Here is a 21568-nt window from a genome sequence, read left to right on the forward strand (position 1 = left end):
TTTGTAACTTTTCTATATGTCATAATTATTCTAATATATATATATATATATATATATATATATATATATATATATATATTATTCTTTAAAAATCAAGGAAGATATTGTCCTGAGCTCAATATCTAACTAGGCACTTTCAATGGGGTAGAAACATGTGGTCTTTTCCTTGATTATGAATTTTAAATCTACCAGCGAGATCAGTGCTGGCTTCCTTAGGGTTGTACAAAAGAAAATTAAGTATGAAATCAAATGACATCTTGGTTGACCATCCATAAAGTTCAGGCTGTCCAATGAAAAAGAAAACTTCACCAAGTTCATCCTGACAGCAGGTGACCTACACAGCTGCTCTATGATATGCTGAAGTAGGCAGTTATGGGTAATTGGGAAGCAGAAACAGCATAAGGCCACCCTGACATAAAGGTTAAGATGATGTTATTAAAATGCAGGATTTTGAGAAAAAGCATCAACAAATGGACCCAACTGACTCACAGAAATCAGAGAATCAGAGATGGGGTCATCCTCTTTTGACTAAAGACCTTACACAAAGCCATGAAGGAAAGACACATAACTGCAAAGAGCAGCAGACTCCACCCCCAGGCGCTTCACCTCAAACCAGAGGGCAGTCTCCCATCTGTCTGTGTTGTAGGAAGAGCTGCTGATCCTGCACTGATCTCCCCAAGACACCTGCACACAGAGATGATGTTTCTGCCAGGAATGTCATCTTTAAAGAGCTATTCATACACTTACATTTTTTTTTTAATGTTCATACAGAAGACTTAAGTTTACCTACTGTTATCTAAATCTAAAGCTTGGATTTAGATTTAGATAAATCTACTCACTCTGAATAAACACGGTTAAATATTCTATATGCTCACGTTAAACTCAGTTGGATTGCCAGCCCTTCAGGTGATTTAACATTAAACACATTTTTTAAGGCGTTTTGTTTTGTTTTGTTTTGTGTTTTGTTTTGTGTTTTGTTTTTTGTCTTCTCATTGGGCTTCTTATACTCCTTATGGTAAGGTTCCAAGCATTTTTCTCTTTGGAATTTTAACTTACGTACTGTAAATGCTTTCCCCCTTAGAACATTCCCTAGTGCCATCCCATTCTTGACCCTTTTGAATACCCTTCATAATAAAGAGGTCAGAAAGCGGGGTCAAAGAGAGTAACAGCTAGGGAAGTTTCTGAGTTTGTCCTCTTTGAAATTCTGTCATCTGAATATGCTGAGAAGGGGAGGCGCGGGGGGGTGGGGAGGGCGTGGGGGGGGGTCATCTCTTTGTTAAAGAGTTTCTCATCCGGACCTTTAGGCCACACACACCATTATTATCCCCCTCTGGAGAACCGTGAAGACTTGTCTTTGCAAAGAGTCTGTTGTCCAGTTCTCAGGCCACCTTCGGTAACTTCCCACCCGGGGGGAGCGTGGCCTGCCAAGAATGCCGGTGTTTTCCTCCAGGTATAGGTAGGTGCCCGGGGGTCAGGGGGAGAGGGAACGGCGAGGGGTGGAGTGGGAGGCGGGTGATCGGCGGGGATAGGAGCGGTGTCTCCTCCCCCCTCGGAGCGGAGCGCGCAGGAGCCAATGAGGCGGCGCCGCCCGGCCGGCCGGGCCGCCGGTGCCATATAGCGTGCAGCAGCCCGCGGAGTCCCGTTGGGGGAGCGGCGGCGGGCAGGCGGCTATCCTTTTACACCACTTTGCTCTCTCGCAGCTATCTTCATGGTGACTGCGTGGTCGGGGGGGAAACCTGATCGGCCAGATCCAGCCGAAACCGGGAGGGAGGGAGTGGGCTTTCCGGAGGGGGGGAAGGGAGGGGGGAGGGAGACGCAGCAGGAGCAGGAGGAGGAGGAGGAGGAGGAGGAGGAGTAAGAGGGGGGGAAAGAAAGAGGGGAGAAGAGTGCGAGGGAGGGAAATAAACAACACCAAAAAAATGTCCTCTTCCTCCCCCACCGGGCAGATCGCAAGTGCGGCGGACATCAAGCAGGAGGATGGGATGGAAAGCGCCTCGGAAGGGCAGGAGGCGCCTGGCGAAGTGGCGGGGGGCGCGGCGGCGGCGGCGGCGGCGGCGGCGGGGCTGAGCCCCCCGGCTCCAGCCCCTTTCCCCCTGGAGCCCGGGGCCGCCGCCGCCGCCGCTGCAGCCGCCGGGGTGAGCGGAGAGGAAGGGGCAGCGGCGGCGGATCAGGTACAACTCCACTCGGAACTTGTGGGCAGGCACCACCACGCCGCCGCGGCGCACACCACCCTGGCCTTCTCGCCCGACCATGTCGCCTGCGTGTGCGAGGCGCTGCAGCAGGGGGGCAACCTGGACCGCCTGGCCCGCTTCCTGTGGTCGCTGCCCCAGAGCGACCTGCTACGTGGCAACGAGAGCCTGCTGAAGGCGCGGGCGCTGGTGGCCTTCCACCAGGGCGTCTACCCCGAGCTCTACAGCATCCTCGAGAGCCACAGCTTCGAGTCGGCCAACCACCCGCTGCTGCAGCAGCTCTGGTACAAGGCGCGCTACACCGAGGCCGAGCGCGCCCGCGGCCGGCCGCTGGGCGCCGTGGACAAGTACCGGCTGCGCAGGAAGTTCCCGCTGCCCCGCACCATCTGGGACGGCGAGGAGACGGTGTATTGTTTCAAGGAGAAGTCGCGCAACGCGCTCAAGGAGCTCTACAAGCAGAATCGCTATCCGTCGCCCGCCGAGAAGCGGCACCTGGCCAAGATCACCGGCCTGTCCCTCACCCAGGTCAGCAACTGGTTCAAGAACCGCCGGCAGCGCGATCGGAACCCCTCGGAGACCCAGTCCAAAAGGTGAGCGCCAACTTTCCTCCCCCTCCTCCTCCTTCTCCTCCTCCTCGTCCTCCTCCCCCTTCCTCTCCCCCACCCCCTTCCCAGCTTTCTTTTCCTCCTGGCGCTCGCAAACATGGCGCTTACCTTCCCCACCAGCCTGGTCCGGCTGCCCACCTCTCCCCGCCCCCCTCCCTTCCCCCGCCGGACCGAGAAAGGGGAGGGGGGCGCGCGGCAGAGACGAGGGGCGGGAGAACCTCTCTCCTTTTCCTCCACCACCCCCCCAACCCCAGAAGTTTCTCGTCGCCCGCCTGGGGCTCAGTCCCCGCCCCCACCCGGCTGGTCACTGCTGCCCGGCTTCCCACCCCCTTCCCTCCCTGTGGCTTTGAAGTTACCACTCTCTCCCCGCGTCTGGCGGGGCACAGGAGCGGGTGTAGGCGCCCGAGAGGCCGCTCCTGCTGCCCGAGGCGGCGGAGGGGAGGTGGCCAGCGCCGGCGGGGTCCGCGCCTCCGGGGGGGGGGGGCGCACCGCGCGCTCCCGGACCCCCGGGCGCCCCTGCCCACGGCTCGCCCCACCCCCTGCCTCGCGCGCCGGGGGTGGCGGCGGCGGCTGCTGGGGGAGAAGGGTGCTGGTGGTGAGGGCTGGCTGCGCAGAAGGGGGTCCCGGGCCGTCGAGGTTTTTATATGACAGAGTTAATCATTCACCCCGCCCGCTTGGTCCCCTCCGCGGCCGCGCCAGCGCGGGGTGCCGGTGCGCCCCGGCGCTGCGGTGTTTTGAAACCTGATTCTGAGCTCCTACGGCTCGGGTTTCAGCGCCGCCTGGCCGGGGCGGTGGGGCCGAGGGCTGCCTGCTGGGCCCCGGGACGCGGCGTGGCTCCCGCCTGGTCCCTGGTCAGGAGAGACTGGCCAGGCTAATGGCTGGCATAAGGAGGGGCGCAGGGAGGAGTGGGGGTGCTCTCCACGCCGCACCTCCCAAGAGCCCACCCTGGCGGGTTTGAACTTTTGGACTAGCTGGGGTTTGTTTTTGTTTTTGTTTTTCCCTTCGACTGGTAGGCTATAATGGGTGTCCACCTCTTTTGAGAGTCAGACACCTGGTGTGTGTGTGTGTGTGTGTGTGTGTGTGTGTGTGTAGCGAAGTAAAGTAAGAAGGTGGCCTGGAAAGACGGTGTCTCTAGCCCCCAGGCTCTGCTGGAGAAGGAATCTGGGGGCCCCGGAGCCCGCCCGGCCGGGCAAAGGTGACCGCCCGGCGCATTCCGGAGCCCGCAGCGCCCGCCCTGCCCGACGGCCCCGAGCTCCTGGCCCCCGGCGAGGAGGGGGCGCTGGCCCGCGGCCGGCCCGCGGTAACCAAAACAAAACGCTCCCTGACACCGGCCTGCACCCTCCGGCCTGCCGGAGGCCCAGAACCTGCCCCCACACGCGTTTGAGGCCACGGGTCCCGTGGCTCCAGCCCCGACAGAATCCCGGGAGCTGGAGGCCGAGGGTGGAGAGCGGGTGCCGGGCGCAGGCCAGCTGCCCTGCAGCCTCCGCTCCCGGGGCGGGGCGCGTCCTCCGGGTCTCCTGCACCACATTCTACCTGCTTCCCCGCCCCCCACCCCCCACAATCCTACACCCCCGTCCCGGGCCCAGTTGCCTGGTTTAGGCCCCTCTCCGGATCTGCCTCCCACCCGCACCCCCGGTGAGTCACCCTCGCAGACGGCGACGGCGGCTCAGCCTCAGCTCGTAAATCAAAGCGCTTTCTGCGCTCCTGGCCCCGCAGCCCAAAGCCACAGTAATCCCCTTCCCTGGGCATGAAAGCGAACCGGCCGCTGGGCACTGCAGGGATGTCGGATCTTCTTATGGGCCGAGTCCCACCGAGCCATGTCCTACTCGCCATTTCTCCCCCACCTACCTACCCTCAGACCAAGTGGGGAACCCCCACTATTACCCTTCCCTGGATTTCTTTTCTCTCCCCCCACCCCCAAATTGGGGAGCTGAAAAACAGTCCTGTCTGGAACAGAAGGACCAAGAGTGCTGGCTGGGGAGGGGCCTGGTAGCTACCAGGCAGCTGAGTGACCCACCCTTTCCCTCCCACCTCACCAGGGCACTGGATGGTGTGTGTAACTAGGCCCCTATGGCTTCCTTTGGATTCAGGGGCGACTGCACACAACAGTTCTTGGGTTGAAAGTGCCTTTGCCACAAGGCCAGCCACTTTGTTGAATGAAAGAGTTGTCAGTCTGGTGGAGTAAAAGTTTGGGAGCAGGTGAGAAAAAAACGATATCTTGTTAACTACCTGACAAGCAAAACAGGACCCCTCCCACTTCCTGCTCCTTGTGCACTTTCATTTACTACCTTCAACATACACTCATCTGAATTGGCTTGAAGGGGAGACTGACCAGGATAATGAATGAGTTTTTTCTATGGTGTATAGTGGCATATTTAACAGAAAGGAAAAACTTTAATGCTATACACATAATTCTCCTGTAAATTCTGTTAGTTGCATTGGCATCTTCCCAGATTTTCTGTCTAGTCTGAGAGGCCTCCTGGTTGAAGCAGCACTAAAAGATTTCCTGCTGTGCTTCCCTTGAATGCTACCGTTAATGGGGTTAGAAGCTGGTTCTCCAAACAAACGGCACTCTGTGGAATGCCAGCTCTCTGACCTCCTTCATGCCTTGGTTTCCCTCTCCATGCAGTGAGTCGGATGGCAATCCCAGCACTGAAGATGAATCCAGCAAGGGTCATGAGGATCTGTCTCCTCATCCACTCTCCGGTTCCTCTGACGGTGTCACCAACCTCAGCCTTTCCGGTCACATGGAGCCAGTATACATGCAACAACTCGGAAATGCTAAGATCCTAAGCTCCTCTGGAGTCTTGTTGAATGGAAGCTTGGTACCCGCAAGTACTTCACCGGTCTTCCTCAATGGTAATTCTTTCCTTCAGGGACCCAATGGAGTTATCCTAAACGGATTAAATGTGGGGAATACGCAGACAGTGTCGTTGAACCCGCCCAAAATGGCATCCAACCTTGTGAGCAATGGCATGTCCATGAGTGACATCCTGGGCTCCGCCTCCCAGGATGTGAAGGAATTCAAAGTCCTCCAGAGTTCTCCGGCTAACTCGGCAGCCACCAGCTCCTACAGCCCCAGCGCCCCCGTGTCCTTCCCGGGGCTGATCCCCAGCACGGAGGTGAAAAGAGAAGGCATTCAGACTGTGGCTTCCCAGGACGGAGGCTCTGTCGTGACTTTTACCACACCCGTTCAGATTAACCAGTACGGCATCGTCCAGATCCCCAATTCCGGAGCCAACAGCCAGTTTCTTAATGGAAGCATTGGATTCTCTCCACTGCAGCTGCCTCCTGTTTCAGGGGCAGCTTCACAAGGTAAAATGCTCATTTGGTCCGATAATGCGCCCGGCGTGTTTAGCCAGCTGCTGTAAGTGACACATGTGGTGAGAGCTATGGATTGATGTGACTGTTCAGGTACCCTATTGGCAGCCACAGCTGCAGGATATAGCCCTGATTTGTTTCTCCTTCTTCACAATACCCGTGTAATCTGCAGCTTGCCTGCGTCCCTGGCATCATGGAGATGGGCTTTTATTTTCCTCACCGCTGAATGGAAAAATACAGTTCATAGCAAGTCTTGTCAGGTCTACGATGATAGAAATATGATAAGTCAATCGGTGCTTACAAAACAACCCATTGTTTGACATTTTAAGATTAAAAATTAATAACACCGCCAAGAGCACGTAGTTAGTGAAGCAGTTGATAAGAATGTGTACACTTTACCTAAGCATTATTCATTCGACTATAAAGTGTTTTTAGAAGAGCAAGATTGGATCAATTGTGTTTGATTCCTGTTCCTCCTTTAAATAAGACTAACAGATCTAAAGGAAAACCGGAAGAACATGTGATTGGCTGTCTATTGCTCTGCACATGTACTCACCTCCTAAGTGCAGTTTATTAGTGAGGGCAACTATAAGCCTTATTTTATACTTTTGTGGCTTTACTAACAATCTGCTAAAGGAAGCATAATCTAAAATTGGGGAAACCAGAAGTTGATATGCCAATTCTTCACTGACTTTAACCAATTCTGGATGGCTCTATGTCTCTCTCTCTTTTTTTTTTTAAATATAGAAACAGGAATGGTCAGAATGGCCATGAAGGTTGCAAATCCCATTGCATTCAGGAGAGCATGATATTAATGCATGGTTGCCTTCCTACAAGCAAGTCTGAAAGTCCAAATTGTTTTATCAACACAAAATAAGTAATTGTTTGCCTTAAAGGTCAGCTTCCTATAAAATGGCTTTATCAAAAAAAAAAAAAAAAAGATCTATTTATAACAACTGTGATCTACTTCAGCTCATTTGAGGCATTATTGGAAAAAAATGTAATGGAGTGAATTCCTTTCGGTACATTTGTTTCTCTTTAGGTAAAATGGTAGTAAAACACAACAGACCTGCAGCATACTATTTATTTTTTCATTGTTCCAGGTTATGGAAAGGATTACGCTAAGTCACTATCCAACAGAGGGCAAAAATATGAAAACCACAGGGAAAGCCAAAGTGCTTAGTTTTATAATATTTTAATGTGGATCTAATCCCTTGTCTCACTTTAGGAAATTTCCAAACCGTCTGTAACATTTTAGAGAACATATTTGGCCAAAAAGCTTGGTATATAGATTGAGCGAGGAGAAAAAACAGAAATCCTTTTCCCATGTAAATCTGGTAAAATGCTACCATAGAAAAGTATTGCAAACTGATGACTAATTTTTTAATGGGGTCTTTAATATGAATAAAAATAGCATTTTCAGTTTAAAAAGTTAAACTCAAATGACAGAGCTGTCAATCCTTTGGCTGTCTGGGTGATTGGAAGGCTTAAGTTTAACCAGATGGGTCCAGGAAGCCATGTTTCTTCATTGTGGTTCTGTATTGCAGTTCTTAGTAAAGCATTTGGGGATTCAGCCTTTCTCAAAAGGAGATACCTGGGCCTTTCTTAAAAATACCTGGACAAGATAGATAATCTTTCTATGGTTGGCATTTATATGGGAAAGCAGAATATCTACATATTTTTCTCGCTTTATAATCTGAGAAAATAAGGGTTGTTTTTTTCTTTCTTATTTTACCATCATTACAAAGTTATACTTTGTACCTGTATCATTTTTCAATTGGATTTCTTTAGCTGATTTTGAAAATATTGTTCAATTTATCACTTAATTGCAGTTATATTAAATGTCAAGTTTTAGATTACATCTGCTTTTTCCCCCTTCATTGATACCTTATAATTTATATGCATTCAAAAACATTACTTTATTTATATTTGATAGCAGTTGGAGAAATGTCACATTTATTATCAATATATTATTTATGGCACTATCAAAAATAACTGATTATTTTGTTCACATATGCACTGGCAATCAATTTCACAACCACATAACACAAGAAAATAAACATCTATTTCAGGTATTTTTTGCTACAGTTTAGCAGCCAACAGGAATTTTAAGGCATACTTAAGATGAAGTTAAAGTTTTTCAAATAAAAAACCTTTTTTATTCATTCAGCCTAGAACAAACATTAACATTAGGAAAGAGCCCAAACATACATAGAAATGTTTTTCTTAACACAAGTATTTCCATGATGAATATTTTCAAGTGGTTAATTTTTTAAGTTCAAATATAGTGTGTTTGTTTTCTTTTTCTTTCTTTTTTTTTCTTCATTTTAAAGACATTCCTTTGCATTTAGGATAATTTAAAATGTTTGGAAGACATTCATAGCTCTGTGGCATTGATTTATCAATAGAAGTAGTGATATAATCACAAAATTACTGTAGTAATTCAAGAAGACAAATGTTTTACTTGAATTACTGTTTTCTCAAAATGATTAAAAGTTTACTAAACATCTAATTGAAGATCAGGGTAAATAGCCCTTCTGAAACTATTCTGTCACAAAACTCCCCCACGTCTACCTTTCCTTCCATGCCAAGATCTTTGCCATCATTTCACTAGGCCTATGTAAAGAGTCAGAAAGAAAAGTTTTGTTTGATGGTGGGAGTGGGGCAAAGATCTGATTCTACATTATCTGAGTTACCTGATTTGAACATTTCCTCAGCTTTCTACTTACATTTCTTTTTTCTACTTCTGGCCTCTGCAGACTATCATAACAAGAGTCTCAAAAGATTCAAACCTGAAAATAGAAGCATAAGCTCTAGTTCTTTATATTAATCTATATTTTTTACATTCCATTTCATTATTATCATTAATTTCTCCTATCACTGCAACACCGAAAATTCCGAACTGACACAAGAAAAGAAAAACGTATCTTACTGAATGTTGTGTTGACTTGACATTATTTTATGGCTAGTTTAGTGAAAAAGTCTGCAACTTGTCTGTACAGGTTTACATGGTTAACATTAAGCCCCAGGGTAACTCATTTTATGTGGCATTTTCTCCACTTCCATTTATATGTTATGTGAGTTACTGAGCTTGTCCTGAACAAAGGCATTTTATTTTGCATTTGTGTTTTCTAGTTCTGACTGACACAGTTAGCAATAACTATCAGCTAAATGAAAGATAACAAGTTGGGATCTATATGGAAAGTAATGAATATTTTTTTTCTGAACCAAAAAACTTGACTAAAATTAGAACTTGGAAAAGATTGGTTTTCACATTTGGTTTCTAAACCAGTCGTTCTCACTCCCACTTGGTCATCAGAATTCCTCGGGGAGTTAAAAATACACCTGTTCTAGAACTTACTGAGCCAGATTCTTAGGAGTGGAGCCTGTGACTCTGTAGTTTGAAGTGCTCAGGGTGATTCTACTGAACTCGAGGAAAATCATGCATATAAAAAGGTAACTTTTTCCCCCCTTATCAGTTTAATCAGTGATCATCTGTACTTTTTTTTTTTTTTTTTTTTTTTTTTAGGTAACGTTTCAGTAAATTCAAGCACTTCAGATGGGAGCACATTTACAAGTGAGTCTACCACAGTCCAGCAAGGAAAGGTTTTCTTGAGCTCTCTTGCTCCCAGTGCCGTGGTATACACTGTTCCTAATTCAGGCCAGACTATAGGGTCTGTTAAACAAGAGGGCTTGGAGAGGAGCCTGGTGTTTTCTCAGTTGATGCCTGTCAATCAGAATGCACAAGTAAATGCAAGTATTTCTTCCGAAAATATCTCGGGGAGTGGCCTCCACCCACTGGCCTCCTCACTAGTTAATGTATCCCCAACCCACAGTTTTTCCCTGACTCCCCCTACCCTACTCAATCCCACGGAACTAAACCCTGACATTGCTGATAGCCAGTCAATGTCTGCACCTGTGGCAAGCAAATCTACTGTGACATCTGTCAGCAACACTAACTATGCAACTCTTCAGAACTGCTCCCTTATTACTGGTCAAGATCTATTGTCCGTCCCCATGACCCAGGCTGCCCTTGGGGAAATGGTTCCTGAAGATCAGGTGGGTCACCCATCCCCCGCAGTGCACCAGGATTTTGTCAGAGAACATCGGTTGGTTCTGCAATCAGTAGCTAACATAAAAGAGAATTTCTTAACAAATTCAGAGAGCAAAGCCACAAGCAACTTAATGATGCTGGACTCCAAATCCAAGTATGTCCTAGAGGGCATGGTTGAGACTGTCTGTGAAGACCTGGAAACAGACAAAAAAGAGCTTGCCAAGCTCCAAACTGTCCAATTGGATGAAGATATGCAAGACTTATAAACTTTATCTCCCTTTCCCCACCCCCCACCCTTTTTTTTTTTTCCTCCTGGCATCAGACAGCAAATCTTTTCACAAAGCCCTGAGGACATAAAGCATTTTCCCATTTAAAGGGAAACACTAGTTTTGCAAGTAAATGCATTCAAAAGACTGGATTGATCTGCATGAAGATCACAGAAGTAGGACTGCATTACTGCAGTCTTTTTCTTCACATATGTTCTCTTTTAAATAGATGGAGACAAAGGAACAAGATGGAATATATCAAGTCAAAGTGTATCATTTGGTTGACTTAATATAATTCTGAGGTCAAATGGAACTTGATAGTTTTTTAAATTAAAAATGTATGCACCTAACAAAATTAAATGTCACTACAGAGCATTAGAAACAATACAATTTTTTTTTGTTTACTTTTACTCCATGGGCATTGATGAGGTTTAAGTAGCATAATGGTACTCCACTATTCGAAGGGTATATTTTTGAATATATGCATTTCTGTTTTTCAACATTTTTGTGAAAGTCTTGGTTTGTCTCTACATGTTTCCAAATGTGATTGCTAATAGTTCTGTGTGGCTGAGAAAGTTTGCAACTCCACTAAAAACTCTGAAACAAATTTCAGTATGAGTGTAAATATATTAGTCCTATAAGCAAGGATTTGAGTAAGTACAGTGAATTTTATTTATGCTGTATATGTTTCTCTGATACTTCAGACACTATGAACTAAAAAAGATGTTTTCTTACTGTTTAATTTATTTTTATTGTTTGAACAGGAAGTGAACATAGTTATTTCCAGCAAAGTTTTACTTTTTGTAGAATTTTAAAAGTAATGATTTTTATCAGGAGTCTATTAAGGTCAATATTAATAACACTGAAACAGGAAATCCAACTCCCAATTTTGGAATTTGGTACTTTTTTTCACATCCTTGTTCTTTATTTAGCAGCTCTCTGGTTCATTTAAATATGTTTTATATAGAATTCTATGTGCCTTTTTACCTTGTGGCCTTTTTATTATTCTTACTAAGGTACGGAAGTGTCAACGGAAGCACTGATGGCTCTTTTCTACTATTCTAACAGGGATAATTTCACCACAGAATTGCTTTAAATCGAAGAACTTAAGTTTCGCTTTTATTATAATGTATAATGTTTATGATGCAAATGGGTGAACAATCAATTACTGTTAATGCTTTTCATTTCAATGAAAATAACAGTTTAGACTACCATGTAGAATCAATTCTGTAGGCTATGAAAACAACCATTTTAAAGTAAAGAGAGAATATGTAGATTCTATTGAGCATAATTCTATCCTGTTGAAACTTAGTTCTGACTGTTTTGAATCAGATCTTACATTTTGACTTATGACATATGACTGTTGTTTGCACTATATTGTCACGTCTTCTTTAAAAGTAAATCTTTTGGGGTTTCTATCAGAAGCTTGTTTGATAATGTGAGCTGTGGGTACAGTTTTTATCAGGACTCTGAACACAAGCTGTAATAATGCAAATAACCTTTCTGTAGTGAGTAAAGTCTCTGATCTCTGAAAAGCAACAAAAGTGGGAAAATGATCTCTTCAGAGACGACTTAACGCTGTTGAACATAAACATGCCACTACAACTCGCTTTCTTTAAGATCAGAACAAAGGGTCCACTCCAGATCACTGCAGGCCCAGCGTGTTGAATAAGGGCCATAGAGGACTTAACTTCTGTCAATCGGAAGTTACTGCAAGTGGAACTTGGCAGGCATAGACGAAGAGCCCTAGGAAGAATTCCTCTTCCATCATTTTGATAAAGAACTTAGATCCCTTTTTTTTCTTTCTTTTTTATAAAACGGATTAATGTTTCTAAACTGTTGGAACTTACACGTTTTTCATTTTGTTTTTTACAAAGTCAGGTGATTTAGAGTTCTCTTCCACTCCACCACTACTTGTACAGCTTGTTTCTTCTTTGGGTGTGCGCTGATCATGTTACTGAGATTAATTACATGGTGTAGTTTACATGAAAATGATGTTTTCCACTTGATTGCTGCAGATATCAAGAGTTTATTAATTATTTAAAAATCACCATCCAATAAGGGAGGTGGGAAGGTTTTAAAAGTTGTATATGTTATATATATAACTGGAAAGGTTCTCTGTCTTCCAAAAATGTAACGAGCCTCTTTTATTCATAGTTCTTCCTCTTTTTTTCCCATAAGAAAAAGAAAAGATAGCACAAAACTTAAGACTTACCTAAGAAACCCATTCATACTCCCAACGTGATGTAATTATAACCCTACAATTACTCCAGGTAGCTACACAATATACCAGGTAAGAATCAATGCACATTATAAAGAACGTACTGTTCTTTTCTGTTCTTTCAGTAAATTATGGGCCGGCTGGTATGAAGCCCATGTATATGTGAATGAAATAAGATAAATCCCATGATCTCCACGCACAGAATTGCAAATGTCTTTTGCAATGCCAAGGGCCAGACCTCAGAACCCTTGGAGTTCATGTGGCAGAATTTCTCTCCTACATAAACCAATGCTTGAAGATGCTGCAAATGACCCTCTAATGATCCCCACGGAGGAATCAGAATAGGGGTAAATAACTCTCCCTGCAAACCCCAACCCCTGCGGCTGGCTGTGGGATTTTTTATGTGAGCCTAATTATGCACTCTTATCAGCCAGAACTTGGCATTATAGCTCTTAGTTACATCTAGTAAAGGACAGTCTGTTGTCCAGTAAAGGACAGTCTATTGTTTAAAGAGAAGGTGCATTTGTTCCTCAATCAAGCAAGAGCACCTGTGTTGTACTGCTTTATAGCTCGTGTATATTTATAGCAATGAAAAGACTGAATTGAACACGTTTCAGTGCCTTTCTTGTGTTACGAAAGGCAGGTAGACGTCATAGCCATAGATAAATATCCGTAGTAAATTGCACACTGACCTTAAATCACCTTGTATATGCCGTTACATCTTGCATGGTAAACGTTGGATTATTGGGCATGTGTTGCAGCCTGCCCTGCTTACATCTTAGACAAGTGTGCATTAGTACATAGCCAGAGGTTCATTCTTTAAAATGTTCTTGACAGATCATCTCATACAAATATAAATAATTCAGGAAAACTGGGGGAAAGACTTTTACATTTTACAAAAAAAAAAAAAAAAGATGTTTCAAAGCCTTCCTAGAACTTAGATGATTAGAACCTAACATTTGTTTTGTATCTAACGGATACATCATTGTTGATTTAATATTACCACCATACATTTTATTATTACTCAGAATTATATAGCATGTGACTCTTGGCTTTCAGGGTTATCAAAAAGAAATTTATTCTTTAGTTGCATGTACTGTATGTTTAGAGGCAACCAGTTATATACTCGATATGGTTTTCCTGTGCCTTACACAAAGAGAAAATCTACACAGAATGTATATCATGGGATGGGGTAACTGAGTCTTTACTGCACTGTTAGGTGATGGCACACAGAGCATGGCCCGGAACATTTCTGTGCTTAATTACCCAACCAAAGAGCTCTAAAGTATGTATGTTGTACTGTAATAGGGGTTTATGCCTGGACAATTAAGTGTTTTATTTGTTTTCTGAAATGATGTGAACTTATTTTTCTAAACACTATGCTAAATAAACTTTATATTTATACATACCATATGTTGAAAGTTATTTTTCCCTGACAAAGCAAAGAAGGAAATAAGAAAATTAAAAAGAGCCCACACAAACATTTCATAGGCTGGCAAATAGAAGAACAAACGATATCATTTTGGAAAAATAGAATTTGTTGATCTCTACAAAATTATGCAATTTACTTAACGGTACTGCATACTCAGAATTAAATGGTTATATGTCTTATTTCCTTTAAGAAAAGAAATGCTTCTTACTCATTTGGGTGTCCCAAAACCTGAATCTGGCACTATAGAAGGTTTAATGAAATTAAGTTGAAAGGTCCAAAGATCTTTCCACTCCCAATCCTATTGAAAGGGCTCAACAAAACTATATATATAATTATATATATATAACTATACATAGCCAGGGAGTTGGAAACATCAATCAATGATGAAGGAGTCATTGATTGGCTGCCTCCTGCATGCCCCCCACTGGGGATTGAGCCACAATCTAGGCATATCCCCTTGACCAGAATTGAACCCTGACCTCTTGGTTATAGCTGGGCTATAACCCACCTTTTACAGCACTCCAAAGTCTGCTTATACCATGGTTGGGTCCACCAGTGGTTTGACATAGTTATGGAGATAACTGCATTTCTGAGTGTATAGAAGCCCCAGCCTTGGTACAGTTTGGTCCTAATTTTAAAATTATGTGGTATCTGATTGTGTGTGCCTCCCACACTGAAATGAAGAGGAGACTAATAAGTAGAACTGTACAATTCAATTACAAAAATAGTTCAAGCCATCAAGTTAATTTCAGATATTATGCCTAGATTTTTTTTTTATATTCTTGCCATTCTGTTCATTTATTTAGTTCAGCAATTTTCTATGTAGTTAATCCAGTTAAAGTGAATAGTGTCTCAGTAAGTGAGTACAGGGTCAGAGTATTGTGAAGTGATTACATTTTATAACATCTTAACCAAACAAGTATTTCAAAACATTTGACAAGGTCACTGACCTTCAAACATTTTTTGGCTCCTGGAAAACTGGCAAGTCAAATAAAATCCCTCAATGGGAATTCAAGACTTTCAGCTGTATGATTGTATCTCACTTTTCCAGTTTCTCTTAAGAAATAATAAATGTGGAAATTTACCTTTGGACCTCACCATTGCCAATACAAGAGCTAGTAAAGTAAATAAGGTACATTCAGATAATGGTCAGTGCTACAAAGTCAACAACAGGGTGTAATGGGGTTAAGAATGGAAAATGGTAGAGGTGGACTACACATTAGATTGATCAAGTAAAGCCTCTGAGGAAGTAATATTTCAGCAGAGAAGCGTGAATGATGAAAGGAAGCCAGCCAGCCAGACCTAGAAAAGAGCATCCCAGACATAGAGAACAGCAGGGCTGGAGGCAGGAGCAGAACGGCTAGATCACAGTGTTAATTCTCGGAGTCGTGTGATAGGAGATCCAGTCAGAGAGATAGGCAAGTCTCATCACAGGTAGAGCTTCATTATTCTGTACCAAATAGTTTGGATTTGCCTCTGAGAAGCAAGAGAACGATATAACATGATTTACACTAAAATATCACCAGGCCTATTCCTTGGAGAATGGAATTGTAGGAGGCAAGAGTGAAGGCAGAAATTTCTAAACTATGACAGGTTGTCCTAAGCTGTTGGACAGGAAATACTTGAAGCATGTATAGCAGTTTATCCCCAAGTGGCTCCAGAATTTGGAGCTCTCCAAGCTTACTGTCTACTCTGCCTCCTGCTGCTAACCAAAGCTGCCAGCTTCCTGCTGGGATTGTCCCAGCCTGAACCTGTTCCCTGAACTCCAGGGTGGTAGATCCAGTTCCCTAGTGGATATTTTCAGAATGTCCCAGTCAACCTTGATTCCATATAGGAATTTTTAAACTATTGTCTTTGCTCTAAGTCTATTCCCCAATCTCTGTTTCTCATTTTCATAGCATTCATTAACCAATTGGCCACATAAAAATCTGGGATTCACCCTAGCCAGTTTGGCTCAGTGGATGGTGTGTCGGCCTGTAGACTGAAGGGTCCCTGGTTCGATTCCGGCCAAGGGCATATGCCCAGGTTGTGGGCTTGATCCCCAGTGTGTGTGTTGGGGGGGAGGAAGGGGGGAGTTGCAGGAGGCAGCCAATCAATGATTCTCTCTCATCACTGATGTTTCTATCTCTCCTCCCTCTCTGAAATCAATAAAGATTATATATGTATATATATAAAATCTGGGATTCATGCCCAGCCAGAGTGGCTCAGTGGTTGAATGTCAACCTATGAACCAGGAGGTCACGGATCGATGCCCAGGTTGTGGGCTCAATTCCCAGTGTGGGGCATGCGGAAGGCAGCTGATCAATGATTCTTTCTCATCATTGATGTTTCTATCTCTCTCTCCTGCTTCCTTCTTCTCTGAAATCAATAAAAATATATATTTTTTTAAATCTGGGATTCACTCTGTAGTCTTTTCCCTTCTTCTCATCTCCGTCAGATCACTACGTGTATCCATATCTTCTCTTTCATTGTCTCTTGAATCAATTCCTTCCCCTCTATTTCTAAGGTTACTGCTATAGGTTTGGCACTTACAACTTCTCAACTATACAATCACACTACCTCCTATCTGGTATTTTGATGTCTGCTCCTCATTTCAGGCTACGTTACAAGTATATTCAGATGGAACTTTCAGAATTCAAGACTTATTATCTGAGCCTTGCTTTCCAGTTTAAAACTTTAATGGCCCTCCATTGCCTATGAAATACCATTTAAACTCCCTAACATACAAAGCCCAGGCCCTACCTATGATTAGTCACATCTGTAACCATATGAAACTATGTCCCAAAAGGACCAGGTCTTTTCTTACCACCCAATCTTCAAGACTCACTACATATAATACTTCAGGAAGTTCACCCTCATAGCCATGGCCCAGTCTGTGAATAGGTGGGGATTAATATCCTCCTTTAGTGTGGTGCTTATCATATCACTGTCATTATATGTCTGCCTTGCTACACTTTCATCTTTGTTTCTCTGACATTTAGTATAGTAGAGCATAGTAGGGTTTTAAAAATTATTTGTTAAATGCATAGTAACTTTAACAGTCATTTATCCCTTTAGATCATTTCACTTGCTATGGATTAGGGATCTGTATGGCTAAACTGGTTCAAGTATTATCCCTATTTAAAAGACAAAAGTAGTCGAAACCGGTTTGGCTTAGCGGTAGAGCGTTGGTCTGCAGACTGAAAGGTCCCAGGTTCGATTTCGGTCAAGGGCATGTACGTTGGTTTCGGGCACATCCCCAGTAGGGGGTGTGCAAGAGGCAGCTGGTCGATCTCTCTCCCTTCCTCTCTGTAAAAAATCAATAAAATATATTAAAAGACAAAAGTAAATACTTTTGGGGGTAAAGCCAGAAAGTGGTTATGTGAATCTTATAGCATTAGTGGATGGTCTTTATAATAATTATTTTCCTTACTGCTCCAAGGTTTTCTTCCATTTACTTCCAAATGGTTCCAGTTGATAGAAGTTGGCATAAGTTTGCCAGACAATTTCATAAGCAGAAATGTACTCATTAAGCTTTTTTAGATCAATGTTTCAAAATAGCGGTGGTGTACAGAAAAGTTATTTATAATTATATATAGATATGCTTTCTAAAAATATTCTCTCTGTGGAGATATTATTTGAACTGAGCAGATGTCTAAAGCGTCTATGAGGAATTGAAAATGGGACGTAGAGTTTCGGCATCAGGAAATCTGGATTCTAATTAGTCTTTAGATATGGAAAATATCAATGTACTTCTCTGGGCCTAATTTTTCCCCCATTCAAATGGGTATGTTGGATATTATTATACTTGAGATCCATTCAGTAATTTTAAAAAAGGAAAAAAAGGAGTTAATAAAATGCATTCCCTCTCCCTACCCACAGGTTAAGAAGATCAGATCAATTACAGAGTGAAAGGACGCTGTGACCTGCCAAGGGCTACAAATATAAAAGATAAAATAACTGATAATGATTCAACAACCTGTACCCCCGAATTATTTAGAGATGTAGAGCTAGGTGAGGCAGGTCTAGCTTTGTACTCTTTCGCCTTCTTATACGTATCTACTTTGCTCCCTCGTTGGTCTGCCTTTCTCTCAGGCAATGCCCTACTGCCCTAAGAGCCTTAGCTGATAATCATGATGTTGGTAGTTAGCAGCTTAAGGTATAATGAGCTCAGCCCTTTATCCTGGGGAACTGGCATATCAGGGAACACTTTTGAAGACTCAAAAGTACGAAGCTGTAATCGTGGACGATAAGTTACAAATGAATAAAACTAAGCAAAGTGTTCCCTATTTCTAAGTGCAGCAAGTGGTGTGTGTGTGTGTGTGTGTGTGTGTGTGTGTGTGTGTGTGTGTATGAGCAGAGAAAAAGAGAGAATGTCCTCATTTTCCCCTTCTTTGTGTGCCCCCCTTTCCTGCTGGATATCAAGGATCAGCCAATGGAATCTGAGCTGTTGGATCCTCTGAAAATAATAAACAGTGTAGCTTTCCCCACACCCATCTTATCCAGAGCCTGCAAATTTTCCTTCAAGAGGATTCCTGAGTTGAAAAATCATTAGCTATAATAAAACCATAAAAATTAGCTATAGCTGAAACCAGTTTAGCTCAGTGGGTAGAGCATCGGCCTTAGTACTGAAAGGTCCCAGGTTTGATACCTGTCAAAGGCATGTACCTTGGTTGTGGGCACATCCCTGGCAGTGGGTGTGTAGGAGGCAGCTGGTCGATGTTTCTTTCTCATCGATGTTTCTAGCTCTCTATCCATCTCCCTTCCTCTCTGTAAAAAATTAATAAAAAATATAAAAACAAACAAACAAAAAAGTAATGACAATTAAGAGTTAAATTTATAAAAAAGAATGATCTATAGAAAAACAAAGGTTGTTCTGGGATTTTGCTTTGTTTTGCTTTGCTTTTTAAGATGTGCATGACATAGGAGATGTGCCAAAGAGAAACCCAAAGTATACATTTGATTGAAAATTAGGAAATATAACACCTTTTTGTATTTCTTTTTATTTATTTAATAAGTACCTTTTACTGTGTAATTTAAACAATGGATGGCCTTCTATTGGCTCTAAGAGAACTATAGCCTCTATCTGAATGGCCATACGCCCTGCTACAAGGCAGACTAATTCTATTCCTAAAAGGAAGAAGGGGACAATATACACTGGGGGTCAATTAGTGGTATCTGCCTACTTTCTTGAAGCCTACGGACTATCCCAGTGGTCGGCAAACTCATTAGTCAACAGAGCCAAATATCAACAGTACAATGATTGAAATTTCTTTTGAGAGCCAATTTTTTTAAACTTAAACTTCTTCTAACGACATTTCTTCAAAATAGACTCGCCAGGTGGTAGTATTTTGTGGAAGAGCCACACTCAAGGGGCCAAAGAGCTGCATGTGGTTTGCCAACCACTGGACTATCCCTTCTAGATAACAGATTGAAAGTAGTCATATAAAGGGGTCAGAAAGTGCCATTTTCCCACTACAGATCTAAAGATTCACCTTCCCATTAGAATGATAAACATCATCTTTAAATTACTATAATCTCCTGTCTCCTTAAAAAGTTTGAGGCAATAACCCTGGCCAGGTGGTTCAGTTGGTTGGAGTGTTGTCCCCTACACCAAAAGATTGCAGGTTCAGTTCCTACTCAGGGGACATAACTAGGTTGCAGGTTTGATCCCTGGTCAGTGTGCATATGGGAGGCAATTAATCAATGTTTATCTCTCACATCAATGTTTCTCTCTCTCATTCTCTCTCTCGTGTTCTCTTTTTCTCATTCCCACCTCCCTTCCTCTCTTTCTCTCTCTCTCTAAGATCAATAAAATGATATTTTTTGGGTGAGGATTAAAAAGAAAACTTTGAGGCAATGCATAATTCCTAGTTTAAAATATAACTTGAAACTGCTCATATTTTTATTTTTTTTAATTGTTGACAACATTACAGATGTCCCTATTTCCCCTCCCCTCATCCAGCTCCTGTCCCACCCTAGGCCTTCACCACATTATTGTCTGTGTCCATGGGCTATGTTCTTTGGTTAATCTCTTCCCGTCCCCCCTCACCTCTCCTCTCTGAGGTGTGTCCGTCTCTTCCATGAATCCATGCTTCTAGACTTACTTTGCTTGTCAATTTATTTTGTTCATTAGGTTCCACTTATAAGTGAGATCATGTGATATTTGTCTTTCTCTAGCTGGCTTATTTTGCTTAGCAAAATAATCTCCATGTCCATCCATACTGTAGAAAGGCTGGGAATGCAGACTGGTACAGCCACTGTGGAAACCAGTATGGAGTTTCCTCAAAAAATTAATAATGGAACTACCGTTTGACTCAGCCACCTCACTTCCAGGAATCTATATATATAAAAGCCTAAGGGACTTTTACGGTCAAACAACCAGAATGACCAGTTGACCAATTACTATGATGTGCACTGACCACAAGGGGGCAGACATTTAATGCAGGAGCTACCCCCGGTGTTTAGTGTGCTCCCACAGCCAACCTTCCACAGCCAGCCAATATCCCCTGGTCCCTTCCCTCAGCCAGCCAACCCGCCCCCCCATCGAGCAGATGGGGGACCAGCCAGTCACTTTATGTCCCAAGGCCCCTCCCTCTGGACAACCTGGTCCCACCCCCAATGGGCCTGATTAGGGGCAGACTTGTTTGTAGTGGCAAAAGATTGGAAAGGGCTTAGATGTTTATCTTTGGAAGGGGGCAACTAAATGCCATGCAGTTTTTAAGAAATATATTGTTAAAATTCTGAAAATCAATGTACACAAGATTTATTGCTACAAAACCATAATTTAATGGGTTTCTTTATAGGTGACAAGAAGATACACAGATACACACGCACATGCACAGAGAGTCTGGGGAAGAAGCTACATGATGAAACATGATTGAAGAAAGAAGGATAACTTGTTCCCTTTTATATCCTTTTATTTAAAAAAATATTTTTTATTGATTTCAGAAAGGAAGGGAGAGGGAGAGAGAGAAACATCAATGATAAGAGAACATTGGTCGGGTGTGTCCTGCACGCCCCCTACTGGGAATGAAGCCCACAACCCCAGCAGGTGCCCTTGACCAGAATTGAATCTGGGACCCTTCAGGCTACAAACCTATGCTCTACCCATTGAGCCAAACCGGTTAGGGCCCTTTTATATCCTTTTAAATTGTTTAATTCTTTTTATCATATATCACTTTTTCTTTTCTTTTAAAAAAATATATTTTATTGATTTTTTACAGAGAGGAGAGTGAGGGATAGTCAGAAACATTGATGAGAGGGAAACATCGATCAGCTGCCTCCTGCACACCTCCCACTGGGAATGTGCCCACAACCAAGGTACATGCCCTTGACCAGAATCGAACCCGGGACCCTTCCACAGGCGAAGGCTAACGCTCTATCCACTGAGCCAAATCAGTTAGGGCACATATATCACTTTTTCAACAAAACTGAAAAACTTTAAAAATCACTATTAATACTCTATGACTCTGTACTTATCTTTCTAGCAATATATCCC

At 43.4% G+C, this 21568-nt stretch overlaps 1 protein-coding gene across 2 annotated transcripts; it reads left to right on the top strand.

Annotated features, from left to right (window-relative positions):
* Positions 1–1602: 1602 nt before the first annotated feature.
* SIX4 (SIX homeobox 4) lies at positions 1603–14059 on the top strand. Of its 2 annotated transcripts, XM_084883129.1 has the most exons (4): positions 1603–1711; positions 1947–2779; positions 5424–6109; positions 9645–14059. In XM_084883129.1, the coding sequence occupies exons 1-4, from the start codon at positions 1709–1711 to the stop codon at positions 10433–10435; spliced, it is 2313 nt and encodes a 770-aa protein (XP_084739255.1). In that variant the 5' UTR covers positions 1603–1708; the 3' UTR covers positions 10436–14059. The 2 variants fall into 2 exon arrangements, with proteins under 2 accessions (XP_084739255.1, XP_084739254.1); XM_084883128.1 differs by lacking the exon at positions 1603–1711 and having other exon boundaries at positions 1861–2779.
* The last annotated feature ends 7509 nt before the right edge of the window (positions 14060–21568 follow it).

The sequence above is a fragment of the Pipistrellus hanaki genome (assembly GCF_964339955.1).
Source record: "Pipistrellus hanaki genome assembly, chromosome: 1".
NCBI classification, from domain to species: domain Eukaryota; kingdom Metazoa; phylum Chordata; class Mammalia; order Chiroptera; family Vespertilionidae; genus Pipistrellus; species Pipistrellus hanaki.